The 14305-nt window shown below is 36.8% G+C and overlaps 1 protein-coding gene across 2 annotated transcripts in view; it reads right to left on the reverse strand.

Annotated features, from left to right (window-relative positions):
- Nucleotides 1-14305, reverse strand: part of LOC106874950 (DNA-dependent protein kinase catalytic subunit) — a 187811-nt gene that overhangs the window by 154835 nt on the left and 18671 nt on the right. For both annotated transcript variants that reach the window (XM_089352834.1, XM_089352835.1), the window contains exons 5-9: nt 9720-9828; nt 7140-7252; nt 4176-4275; nt 2457-2611; nt 579-671 (exon numbers count right to left, since the gene is read on the reverse strand). In XM_089352834.1, the coding sequence (XP_089208960.1) occupies nt 579-671; nt 2457-2611; nt 4176-4275; nt 7140-7252; nt 9720-9828 (570 nt within the window). The remainder of the gene's footprint in view (nt 1-578; nt 672-2456; nt 2612-4175; nt 4276-7139; nt 7253-9719; nt 9829-14305) is intronic.

Genomic DNA, 14305 nt, shown 5'->3' on the forward strand with positions numbered 1-14305 from the left:
TAACAGTTGAGGGAACCCGTGGAAGAGGTAGGCCCAGGAAGACCTGGGCTCAGGTGGTGAGGCAAGACCTTCGTACATTGGGCCTCACCGAGGCGATGACTACTGACCGAGACCTTTGGAAATGTGCTGTGCGTGAGAAGACCCGGCAAGCCAAGTAAGATCGTTGCCAGTGCCCCTGGACTGGCTCTTGTGCGGGTGGCACATGAGATGCACCATTTTGAGCGTGGCCGTTGCCAGTACCGCCTGACTGGCTCCCGTAGGATTTTCGAGTGAGATCGTTGCCAGTGCCCCTGGACTGGCTTGTGCGGGTGGCACATAAAAGACACCATTTCAAGCGTGGCCGTTTTCGTGCGGGTGACACGTAAAAGCACCCACTACACTCTCTGAGTGGTTGGCGTTAGGAAGGGCATCCAGCTGTAGAAACTCTGCCAAATTAGATTGGGGCCTGGTGTTGCCATCCGGTTTCACCAGTCCTCAGTCAAATCGTCCAACCCATGCTAGCATGGAAAGCGGACGTTAAACGATGATGATGATGATGATGATATATATATATATATATATATATAGTTACAACTTACTTGATATATAAAAGCTTCCATTGCCCATTGTCCATGATTTGCTAATTCTCTGTTTTTGTGACGGAACCATTTCATGAAGACATCATACATGTCCTATTAAATGACAAGTTAAAATAGATAAATAAACACAAAACATGTCGAGCATAAACTCACCTAGAAAAATTAACAATAAAATTTATATTAATGAATTAATTTAAACTGCTTTTATTAAACTTTGAGGATCCTGTATGGCAGCAAGTTCAAATTTTTACATCAACCAGATAAGCAAAGAACAAGCAGTCAACAAGTTCCACTCATATTTCATAAATTAGTGGCAGTGATAAGGAAGGATATTATTCCAAAGATATGCAGATATCCATATCTAAATAAAGCTTCTCACTCATGACAGATAAAAAGTTTTAAAAAAGAGACAAGATTAACTGGTTAAAGTAAAATGGCTAGTTTTAGAGTTAACTGATGCTACAAAACAATATAGAGAATTTCACAAATGAAAATAGAAGCAGTGGTAGTGTGATAATCATTATCATTTACATGTACATGCTTTGTGTGTTTGCTGGTAGGCTGTGATTTGGTGTGGTGGGTCTTAAAACACCAGAAAGTCATAGACTGGTGAGACAACTCACCCCAAATAAAGAATTTAAATTATTTTGTATTTTTCTAAGTTTGCACAGTTAATGCCATTATACTTGAAACAAAATATTGCAATTTCTGTTAATTATTTCTTTTACATGGAAATGAAAATGACTTATAACACAAGAGGTAGTTTAGCACCCCAGTTAAAACTTTATCTCCCACAGTAAACCACTCTTCAGGTTATTTATTAGCAAGCATGAATTGTAGTTAAGTCACATAGTAAAATTGTGTGGAGGCACATGGCTTAGTAGTTAAGGAGTTGGACTCATAGTCATAAGATTGTGGTTTCAATTCCTAGACTGGATGATGTGTTCTCAGGCAAAACACTTCATTTCACATTGCTCCAGTCCACTTTGCTGGTAAAAATGAGTAATCCTGCAACAGACTGGCATTCTGTCCAGTGCGGAATAAATAGGCCAGAAAAACAGCCCTATGCTTCTTATGGAGTAAGGTGGACTAACCACAAAGTGAAACTAGGAATCAAAGGTTCAGTAACATAACTATTGTGACATTTGCATTCTTCAAGTTGAAACGTCGTTCATGTCACTGTTGAAATATTCAAACCTTGGAGTATATAAAGAGTAAAATGTAACCATAATTACATAATCAGATTGTAAGGCATCATCTACAATAACTTTTAGAAATAAATCAATATACTTTAAAGACAAGTCATAAAATAAAAAAATAAAAAACTTGCAATTCATTGGTTATGACAAGGGTTCCAGTTGATCTGATCAACGTAACAGCCTGCTTGTGTAATTAACATGTAAGTGACTGAGCAATCCACAGACATATGTACCCTTAACATAGTTCTCAGGGAGATTCAGCGTGACACAGAATGTGGCAAGGCTGGCCTTTTAAGTTACAGGTAAACAATGGCATCACAAACAAACGGTGTCATTTGCTTGCAGTCCACCATGAAAGAATGTCTGGATTTTTTGACATGATGCATGGCAGGTTGTGTAACAGATTCATTCAACCAGTGTTGTTCATTACCTGTTCTCTATGTAACCATGTTGGGGGATGTTTGTTGTTCTATAGATTGAGAGAGTACTACCTGACTTGAAAACAGCTAAGTGTTGACAACAGAGAGAGCACCTGCCATAGAGAAACTCTGCCCTAACTTATTCATATTTGACTACATGAGCATGAAAAAGTAGACATTGAAACATTGATGATGTGTCTACATGGCCGATATTTTGTTTAACAACAACAGTATTTTCTGACAATAATAGATAAGCTTACCTCATAACAGTCTTGCAGGAATTTAATAAAAAATGCAGAATGGTTTTCAAATAACATTAAACTTGCTTTTGGCATTTCATAACGGGAAAGATTAAGATCAGGTTTGGCAGCACTGCGAGCAGATTGAAAAAGCTCATAATATTTTTTAACACCCTCTATAAAGAAAACAAAGTTATATGTTTAAGAATTATTTAATTATTACTTAGATTTGTTATTATAAAAGAAGTTATGCAAAATATATGATTTCTAACATTAACATATCGCTAAACATTTTAGCAGAGAGAACAATCCATTATCAACCAAGTACTTGGCAACCAAGATATATCCTAAAACCAAAGTTCCATGTAAAAAGCACTGGGGCTGGTGTCACATAAAAAGCACTGGTGTTGGTGCCACATAAAAAGCACTGGTGATTGAGTCACATAAAAAACACTGATGATGGCAACATGCAGAAAGCTCCCAGTACACACAGTAATGTGGTTGGCGTTAGGAAGGGCATCCAGCTGTAGAAATCAAGCCAAAACAGACTATGGAACCTGGTGCAGCCCCTGGCCTTGCCAACTCCTGTCAAGTTGTCCAACCCACAACAATATGGAAAATGGATGTTAAATGATAATCATGACAATGATGAATGAAGGATGAAAGGCAAAACTGATCTCAGTTAAATTTGAATGTAGTATAGGTGTGTCATTAAAGAAAGTAAGATATTTACTGTGAAATGAATTAGTTTTTACATGTTATATACTATTTTCAATGACATGCTTAGAAAAAGATAGCATACAAGAAATAGCAACCAAGTGACATAGTAGTGGCAGATTAGAAGGCTTTGCTTCCATTTTGATAACATTATTTAGCATTAACAATTTCTTTATGTGTATATATAACTATCAGTTAAAAGTAAACTTTCTATGCTATATACAATAGGGTGACTCAGAGTCATAAAATGTACATGACATGAATTTCTTTCATATATTTAGTGTGTTGGGAATTTTTCCTTTATATTATAACCTGCTTGATAATGTTCAAGTTGATTGAATTGTTGCCATACTAACCCCCTAATAATAATAATGTTTGGTTATTACTGAGTAGTGGAAAGCTTTTAATACTCAATGAAATTACTGGTTTCAAATTTTGGCACAAGACCAGCAATTTAGAGGGAGAGGTTAAATGAATTACATTGAGCCCAGTGCTCAACTGGTACTTATTTTATCGACCCTGAAAGGATGAAAGGTAAAGTCAATCACAGCGGAATTTGAATTCAGAATATGCAGATGGATTAAATGTTGCTAAGCATTTTATCTGAGATGCTAACGATTCTGCCGGCTCACTGCTCTTTCAATGAAATTATTATAGTCAATTAGTGTGCACACACACTAGCCTCTATCCTTTCTTTCCCTTGTTGTTCTCACCCAGTTTTCTGCCACCTTCATTCTTATTTCCCCCTCCACTGTGTCCCTTTTTCCAATGCTCTTGTGGCATACTCTGCTCTTCCTCTTCCTACATCTATGGTCCTATCCTGTGCCCACTTTTCATATATATATGTATGTAATATATATATGTAAGTAATATATATATATATATATATATGTATGTAATATATATATGTAAGTATATATATTATACTTATATTATACTCAGTTAAATCGTCCAACCCATGCTAGCATGGAAAACGGACGTTAAACGATGATGATGATGATGGATCTTAATTATTGAACTTACCTTCAAGATCATATGGTGTATGCTTCAATAAAAGTTTGTTGCAACCTTCAAGACAGGCAGCAATGACTAAGAATTCGGGTTTCTTGAGACTACTTTTAAACTGAAATAGAAATTCATTTACTTTAATTACCTAATTACATTTTCTTGGATACAAATTAAACAAAGATCTTTTCAAATATTTAATAATGGTTTCATATTTTGGCACAAGGCCAGCGATTTTGGGGCAGTGAGTTAGTTGATAACAATTATCCCAGTGCTCAGTTGGTATTTACTTTATCAACCCCGAAAGGACAAAAGGTAAAGTCAACCTCGGCAGAATTTGAACTCAGAATATAAAGATGGATGAAATGCAGCTAAGCATTTTTGCCCAATGTGCTCAGAATTTTGCCAGTTCACCAACTTCCTTTCATGCATTTAATACTGGTTTCAGATTTTGGCACAAGGCCAGCAATTTGGGGGGATGAAGTGAGTTGATTACATTGTGATCTCTGAAAGGATAAAAAGCATAGTCAACCTCAGTAGAATTTGAATTCAGAAAGTAAAGACAGATAAAATGCAGCTAAGTATTTTGCCAGCTTGTCACCTTCCTTTCATGTATTCAATATTAAATGGAAGATTGTTTCAACTTTCTGGAACGGATGCTATCTCTTCCACAAGAAGTGGTCAAATTTTGAAGAGAAGACTACCGCTCTTTCTCTCTGTGTTGAAGTGGTTGACGTTAGGAAGGGTATCCAGCCATAAAAACTGTACTAAAACAGGTATCCAGCCATAAAAACTGTACTAAAACAGGTATCCAGCCAAAAAAACTGTACTAAAACAGGTATCCAGCCATAAAAGCTGTACTAAAACAGGTATCCAGCCAAAAAAACTGTACTAAAACAGGTATCCAGCCAAAAAAACTGTACTAAAACAGGTATCCAGCCATAAAAACTGTACTAAAACAGGTATCCAGCCATAAAAACTGTACTAAAACAGGTATCCAGCCAAAAAAACTGTACTAAAACAGGTATCCAGCCATAAAAACTGTACTAAAACAGGTATCCAGCCATAAAAACTGTACTAAAACAGGTATCCAGCCATAAAAACTGTACTAAAACAGGTATCCAGCCAAAAAAACTGTACTAAAACAGGTATCCAGCCATAAAAGCTGTACTAAAACAGGTATCCAGCCAAAAAAACTGTACTAAAACAGGTATCCAGCCAAAAAAACTGTACTAAAACAGGTATCCAGCCATAAAAACTGTACTAAAACAGGTATCCAGCCATAAAAACTGCTAAAACAGACACAGAAGTATGGTGCAGGCTTCTGCCTGGCCTGCTCCTGTCAAACCATCCAACCCATACCAGCATGGAAGGCAGAGTTAAACGATGATGATGATATATTGGGTTGGCATGAAAGTAATTTGGGTTTTTTAGTCTGAAATAAAAGTCACTTTTTTTCATACAAATCAATTCTATATTTTCCATTTTGTTCGATGACTTTTTGCCATCTTTCTGGCAACTTCATGATTCCGCGTTCATAGATCTTCTGCTCCTTATCAGTCAAAAACTGAAGCAAGTGCGATTTCAGGACATCATCATTACTGAAAGTTTTACCATTCAAAGAATTTTGCAAACTTCAAAATAAATTGTAATCTGATGGTGCAATGCTGGAGCTATATGATAGATGTGACATCACTTCCCAACCAAGCTCCAATAATTTTTCATGAGTTAGCAAAGATGTGTGTGGTCTAGCATTGCCATGGTGGAACACAATTCCTCTATGATTTGCCAATTCTGGCTGTTTTTCTTTGATTGCTTCTTAGTTGCTTCATTAATTGTTGACAGTAAACATTTGAATTGATCGTTTGGTTCCTTGGACGCAGCTCAAAATACACAGCACCTTTGTAATCCCACCAAATTGACTGCATGGCCTTTTTTTTTGATGCAATTCAGCTTTCGATGTGGTTTGTGCTGGTTTATTACGCTTGGATCATGATCGTTTTCGATTGATGCTATTGTAGACAATCCATTTTACATCAAAGGTGATGATTTGTTTCAAAATAAGGTTGATTTCATTGCATTTGAGATGCATATCGCAAATATTGATTTGTTGCGTTAAGTGAATCTCTTTCAATTTATGTGGAACCCAAATATCGAGCTTCTTAACGAGTCCAAGTTATTTTGAGTAATTTTCAATTGTTGTGTGTAATACATTTAACCTCTGTGCAATCTCTCGCACAGTTATATGACAATCAGATTCAATTATGGCTTCGATTTGGTCATCATCAACTTCAGTAGGTTGACCAGAACGTTGGTCATCTTTGAGTGAAAAATCTCCAGAACACAATTTTTAAAGCCATTTCTGACATGTGTGTTTTGTTAAGCAATCAACACCATAAACTTCACAAATCTCTTTGTAAGCCTCAGCAGCTTTCTTGCCTTTACCAAAAAAAAAGCAAAATATGGCGAAAATCTTCGTTTTTGCACTCCATTTTAAAATTGACACTGAACTTACAGCTGTAAGCAAAATCATGCAATTTGCTTCTAAAGTATGCTAAAAGTAACAGCTATCAAATGTCAAAAGGAAAAAAATCATAACATTGACAAAAGTCATTCTAAAATATCATAACACTATCTATTTGCAAAAAACGAAATTACTTTCTTGCCAACTCAATATATATGCATATAATTCGAAACATTCATTTTAATTCAGTATACAAAAATTATGATAACTTACGTGAAGATATGATATGCAGAAAAACAAAATGTGTTTTTCTTAAATATAATTCTGAAAAGACAGCAACTAATTTACAAAACATAATGGTGAAATGATATGGAAAATGCTTAAAGCTCAAGTGTTTTGCTTTATGAGACATATGCCAATCATCATACGTGCAAAAGAAGAAAATTAAGGAAAAAAAATGAGAAAGGAAAACAGAAGAGAGAGGTAGAAGGTAACAGAAAAAAAAATCAGAAACTTACCTCTGCAACCATTGCACTTAAGTATATATCAAATAGCTTTTTTGCATTATCATTCATAAATTCTGGGTAATGATTTGCGAGGGTACCAAAAAGCAGGTAGATTTTAGCTTTCACTGCAAGAAAAGAATAACATTTTTTGATGTATTTCTGGACAGTCAATATTCCAATAATAATAATAAACAAAAGCACTGGTTCAGTTTCGTTATTTTTATGATTATTTGTCAATTAGTTAGCTTTTATATTATAATAAGCAATAATTGGCACTCCGTTGGTTTTGATGATAAGAGTCCAAGGAGCAGGAGTGGCTGTGTGGTAAGTAGCTTGCTTATCAACCTTCTACTATAGCCTCGGGCAGACCAAAGCCATGTGAGTGGATTTGGTAACCGGAAACTGAAAGAAGCCGGTCGTATATATATATATATATGTTTGTGTGTCTGTGTTTGTTCCCCCACCATTGCTTGACAATCGATGTTGGTATGTCTACGTCTCCGTAACTTAGCGGTTCGGCAAAAGAGACCGATAGAATAAGTAATAGGCTTACAAAGAATAAGTCCTGGGATCGATTTGTTCAACTAAAGGGGGTGCTCCAGCATGGCTGCAGTCAAATGACTGAAACAAATAAAAGAATAAAAGAAAAAGTGCCTAAGGACTTCACGGACACGCATATATTTAACATAGTTTCCAGGGAGATTCAGCATGACACAGAATGTAACAAGGCTGGACCTTTGAATTACAGGTGCTACTCATATTTACCAGCTGAGTGGATTGGAAAAATGTGAAATAAAGTGTATTGCTCAAGGAGAAAACACTGCCAGGAAGTGAACTAATTGCGTTACAATTGTGAGTCAAGCACCCTAACCACTAAGCGATGTACTTTCATGCTATATAACAAATCAACTGTTTGATTTATCATTTAGTTAATCCCTCAATTAGATATCTTGGCCAGCTAGGGACAGATCTTTTTCACAAGAGTAATTTTCTCTATGTAACATTCGAAGCTCCCTTTGAAATCAAATATCTCTTTAAAATATGCTCAGAGCCCCCAAATTCAGAAACAACATACATAAAAACTGGGTGGCCATGGCAACAGGAAATACCAAGCTAACAGTGGATCCTACACTAACATATCAGATATATCATCATCATCATTCTGTTGTGTCTGGGGAGAGTCATTTTCTTATTGTGCCTTAAAATTTAACACACTCACCGGTAAAATTTCCACTTATTTCATATTTTTATTTTCCTAAAATTTTCATTGCGTCTTGCAACTTTTTCAATAGTCTTGACTTGTGTTAAATTTTAAGGCACAATAAGAAAATGACTCTCCCCAGATACAACAGAATATGCTTCAACACACGAAATCACATAAAAAATCTTGCAAACCAAATCCAAAAACGAAATATCATCATCATTGTTTATCGTCTATTTTCCATGCTGGAATGGGTTGGAGAGGAATGGTTTGATAGGAGCTGGTCAGAGTTCAAATTGTCTATTGTGGCATAGTTTCTACAGGTGGATGCTCTTCCTAATGCAAACCACTTTACAGTGTGCTAGATGCATTTTACACCACTGGCACAGGTGCATTTACACAGCACAAGCACGAGAGCATTTTATGTGGCACTGACACCTGTAAAGGACAAGCCTGTATGTAATGACGACAGTGATTTTACTTGGCCTGATGCGTCTTCTCAAGTACAGCAAATTGCCACTGCTCCTGGTTCCTTGTTTCTTCAGTGAAGTCCAGCATCTGAAGAACCTTTCTCATCACTTCGTTCCATGTCTTCCTGGACACATGGGTTACTTAAATGCTGACTGTGATGGGTTAAATCAAGATGATTGCCACTGTTGTTACCACAGTAATTCAAGAGCAAATCGACCCCAGGACTTATTCTTTATAAGCCTAGTACTTATTCTATCAGTCCTTTTTTGCCAAACCGCTAAGTTACAGGGACGTAAACACACCAGCATCGGTTGTCAAGCGATGGTGGGGGGACAAACACAGACACACAAACACACATACATATACATATATACACACATACATATACATATATACACACATACATATACATATATACACACATACATATACATATATACACACATACATATACATATATACACACATATATACGAGGGGCTTCTTTCAGTTTCCGTCTACCAAATCCACTCACAAGGCTTTGGTCGGCCCGAGGCTATAGTAGAAGACACTTGTCCAACGTGCCACGCAGTGGGACTGAACCCGGAACCATGTGGCTGGTAAGCAAGCTACTCACCACACAGCCACCCCTGTGCCTATGATAATATTTTAGTAGATTGAAATGGTTGATGCCTCTCACTTGCAATGTTTTCATAGCTTAGCATTTAAAAAAAGAAAACTCACAGAACCACAGTTATTCAATGAGGCCAAACTAGAGTCAAATGAAGGCCTGGAGGGCAAATAGCATATATAATTGCCAGAAATAATGATGCGAAATTGCTTTAAAAAAACAGAAGCAAGGATATTTTTTATAGAGATCCCTGATTTCAATCTTTATAGCCATAGTGATAAATATATGAATTTATAGGCAAACAACTAACCAGTTAATGGAATTTTTGATGGGTTCGCAAGCTCCATAAAGAATTTCCTGATAACGCCTGGAATGTCCACTTCACTGATTTGGTAATATCCTGAAGAAGCTTCAAGGACCTGAATAATAATGAAGTCAGTAGAATAAAGTGTGTGCGTATGAGAGAGAAAGAGAGTGGTGGATGAGTGAGTGAAAGGGAAAGAGAGAGAGAGAGAGTGAAAGAGAGAGAGAGAGTGAAAGATAGACAGAGAGAGCACAAAGATGTAAGTTTTTATGATATTTTATCAAAGTTCCATTTACGTTTCTTACTTATGGTTAAAGCTATTGTATAAAGAATTACCAAATGACACAGTACTGAAATTATATAGATTAGGTGTTAATTCATGTTCTTCGCAAATTTAAGCACGTACAAACTGAAATTAATTTCAGCAAAGGTATTTTATCATTATTAGTAATGTGCATATATATAAAATACATACAGGCATAGCTTTGTGGTAAGAAGCTTGCTTCACAACCACATGGTTCCAGGTTCTGTCCCACTGCATGGGACCTTGGGCAAGTGTCTTCTACTATAACCTCAAGCTAACCAAAGCTTTGTGAGTGAATTTGGTTTATGGAGACTGAAACAAGCCCGTCATATATATATATATATATATATATATATATATATATATATATATATATATATATATATATATATATATATATATATATATATGTATGTATATATATATATATATATATATATGTATGTCTTTGTGCCTTTGTTCCTTCCCACCAACATTGCTTGACAACTGATGTTGGTGTGTTTACATCTATGTAACTTAGCAGTTTGACAAAAGAGACTGATAGAATAAGTGCTAGGCTTACAAATAATTAGTCCTAGGGTCAATTTCTTTGACTACAAAAAAACCCCTTTAAGGTGGTGCTCAAACATGGCCACAGTCAAGTGACTGAAACAAGTAATATAAAGAAAAGAATAAGACGTTTTTTTTTATTTAACTGTTTTCAGCTCTTGGAATGTGACAGCTGTGGTATCAAACTCAAGAGTTTTTAGTTGAAGATATATTTGGAGCAGAACAGGAGGTACCCCAATCTTCAGAAAGAAATGAATATATAACTGACAGTTACTTTAACCCTTTCGTTACTGTATTTATTCTGAGATGCTCTGTGTTTCTTTCAATTAATTTAAAATATAACAAAGATTTTAGTAAAATGACTTAGTTGTCATTAAGCTAGTGTTAGGAACATAAATTGAGACTAAGATTTGGTAGAAGATTTTAATTCATAATTTTTGAAAACAAAACATTTGTACCACAGAGCCAGAGCCGGTTTCAGCCGGGTTGGTCACGAAAGGGTTAACACTATTATTCCATACCCTCCTTCCTCTACATCTATTATTACTATAATTCTTAAAGTGGCGAGCTGGTGGAGTTGTAAGAACACCAGGCTAAATGCTCAGCGGCATGTGGTCTGTCCTTACTTTCTGAGTTCAAATTCTGTCAAGATCAACTTTACCTTTCATCCTTTACAGGTTGATGAAATAAGTACCAGTGAAACACTGCAGTCAATGTAATCGAATATCCCCCTCCCCTAAATTTCAGGCCTTGTATCTATAGTAGAAAGGATTATTACTATAATTCTTATGAGACAAAGGAGCCTCAGTGCAGTTGATGAACATACCAGAGATAGCAACTAAATCTCCTTTAAATAATATTCTGCTGCCTTAGAAAAAGACACAATAATGTGCATTGCAACTGGATTGCCTAATCAGGTCAAACCTGAAGCTAAACAATAACTACAGTTTCTGTAACCTAGCAAGATGTGTACCATTATGCTAACACATCTCACTTTTCTATAGTGTCTTATATCCGAATCGTTGTTGTTGTTGGCACTCCGTCGCTTATGACGACGAGGGTTCCAGTTGATCCGATCAACGTAACAGCCTGCTTGTGAAATTAACGTGCAAGTGGCTGAGCACTCCACAGACATGTGTACCCTTAACGTAGTTCTTGGGGATATTCAGCGTGGCACAGTGTGACAAGGCTGACCCTTTGAATTACAGGCACAACAGAAACAAGAAGTAAGAGAAAGTTGTGGTGAAAGAGTACAGCAGGGTTCGCCACCATCCCCTGCTGGAGCCTCGTGGAACTTTAGGTGTTTTCGCTCAATAAGCACTCACAACGCCCGGTCTGGGAATCGAAACCGCGATCCTATGACTGCGAGTCCGCTGCCCTAACCACTGGGCCATTGCGCCTCCACACATCCGAATCATACATTGGTCAACTGAAATATTTATCGCGAGCACAGCATATCTATTGAATGCCTTCGTTTCTTGTCATATTTGCAGCACAGTGTCCCGGCTCCTATTTAGCCGCATGACATCTTAGAAACAGTCATGCAATTCATATCTTACCTTCTTAAAAAGAATGTACATATACAATGTCAAAAATAATCTTGACTTTGGTCATACATTTGACCACTTAAGAATGATTTGGGGCTTTTGCTACAAGAACTAGAAAATTTTTAATAAATATCAGCTACACCAACTCCCTCAGTCTGGAAAGCCTGTGAAACTCACGGGCAATACCCGCCCCACGGACGAAAATATTTACTTCCTTTAGACTAAATTAAGCAATTAATATGTTAAAAAAAAAAAACATTAAATAACCAGGTCTAAGGGAAGTAATTCTTTCATTGTTTTTTTTTTATTTATTTATTTATTTTTAACCCAAATAACAGGAGCAGGTGTAGCTGTGTGGTAAGAAGTTTGATGGCGGGAGGGAGGGAAGGTAACAGCGGAGGTCGTAATGGAGGATGATATGTCCAGGGTGATGGACACCTTTCCCAAAGACCAATATAAGTTTGCTTTTTGGAGCCCCGATTTGGAACTGCAGGATTGCCTGTGGGAGGCATATAGCCTGGTCAGGGAGGAAAAGTAAGAGGCCTTAGTGCCTCGATTTGAATTTGGATTTTTGGTAAGAGGTTCAGAGCCTCAATTTGTAAGGACGATTGCGTCCATTCTTTGAACTGAGGTGAGGTTCAATACCCCATTTTGTTTTGTTGGAAAAAAAAAGAGAACAATGTTTTCGAGAAGCAACAATCGGCGGGCGTTGGTCTGCTTCTCCCACCAACCATTTTTTTCATTCCATTATCATTGTGTCTTTGTCCAGCCCGCAGCTTCATCTTTGTAAGGCTGCATAGCTAATTTTATGAAATAAAGAGGTTTGCTTCCCAACCATATGATTCTGGGTTCAATCTTATTCCATGCAACTTTAGGCAAGTCTTCTGCTATAGCCTCAATTCTACCAAAGCCTATATATATATAGCTATCTTGATGCGAAGTGATCCATCTTTTTTTTTTACAGAATATGCCATGCTTGAACACCAATTCGTGTGTTGTTTCACAGGCTTGATGACCCCCATTTCTTACATCTTCTGGAGTTCACTCTTGAGCTTATTCTTCAGGTGAACTGAGCATTTCTGAGGTGGGTCAATGAAGGGTTCCAATCCTGCTTTTATGTACAGTTGTGTGGGTTCTTTGAAGTTGCCCAGGCTGTCGAAAAGATTCAGGTATGTTTCTTTCAGGTCTTCAATTGTTGTGGTATCAGGAGTTGAATCCATGATGTGATCACAATATATTGTGATCAATTTCATTGCCTCACATGTTGGCGATCCAACAATCTGTGGTCCATCCACCTCTACCACACAGAATTTAGCATCATGGAATTCACTGTCTTTTGAGCGAATTTGAAAATGGATTGATCCCAAGCATTTGATTTCTTGGCCACACTATGTCATCAGATTAATGTTTTTTCACTGGTTTCAGCATATGTCTGCAGTTAGAGTTGAGTTGTACATCTGGTGATATATATGCATTGGCAATGTGTTGCCTGCTGCTCTCATGTCAATCATTAACCCATAAACTGCTGGGATTTTGCTGTATGTAACACGAACTGCTGAGCCTATTTTGGGTAAAGATCAACATTGATCCATCACTTGAAAAAAATACTCAGTGTTTCTTAACACCTTCTGTGATTGACTACACTGTTTCTGGGATGAAAGGGTATTGTGTGCATACATTATATGTCATCAAAATTTAGTTAGATCATGCCCTACTTCCGTGGCCACGCACATGGCCTGTCACACTGTCGCGTTGGCCACTGAGGTGGTCTATCGCAGTTTTGTACCTTTTCTTTCTGTGGACATATGATATCCAATGTTGCAAATGCTTCATTTTGCATGCTTCAAATTTGTACGCAGTGGTAGGGATATATATATATATATATATATATATATACATATATATATATATATATATATAGATGTGTGTGCCTTTGTGTTTATGTTTGTCCCCCATCACTGCTCACTTGACAACTGGTGTTGGTTTATGTCCCCGTAACTTAGCAGTTTGGCAAAAGAGATCAATAGAATAAGTACCAAGCTTAAAAAAAAAAAGTACTGGGGTTGATTCATTCATCTAAAAAATTCAAGGTGGGGCTGTAGTATGACCACAGTCAAATGACTGAAACAAGTAAAAGAACAAAAGAATTACATAAGTTATACACATGTTTATATATACCACAGTATTACATA

The sequence above is a fragment of the Octopus bimaculoides genome, chromosome 5 (assembly GCF_046866305.1).
Source record: "Octopus bimaculoides isolate indiv1 chromosome 5, ASM4686630v1, whole genome shotgun sequence".
NCBI lineage: Eukaryota > Metazoa > Mollusca > Cephalopoda > Octopoda > Octopodidae > Octopus > Octopus bimaculoides.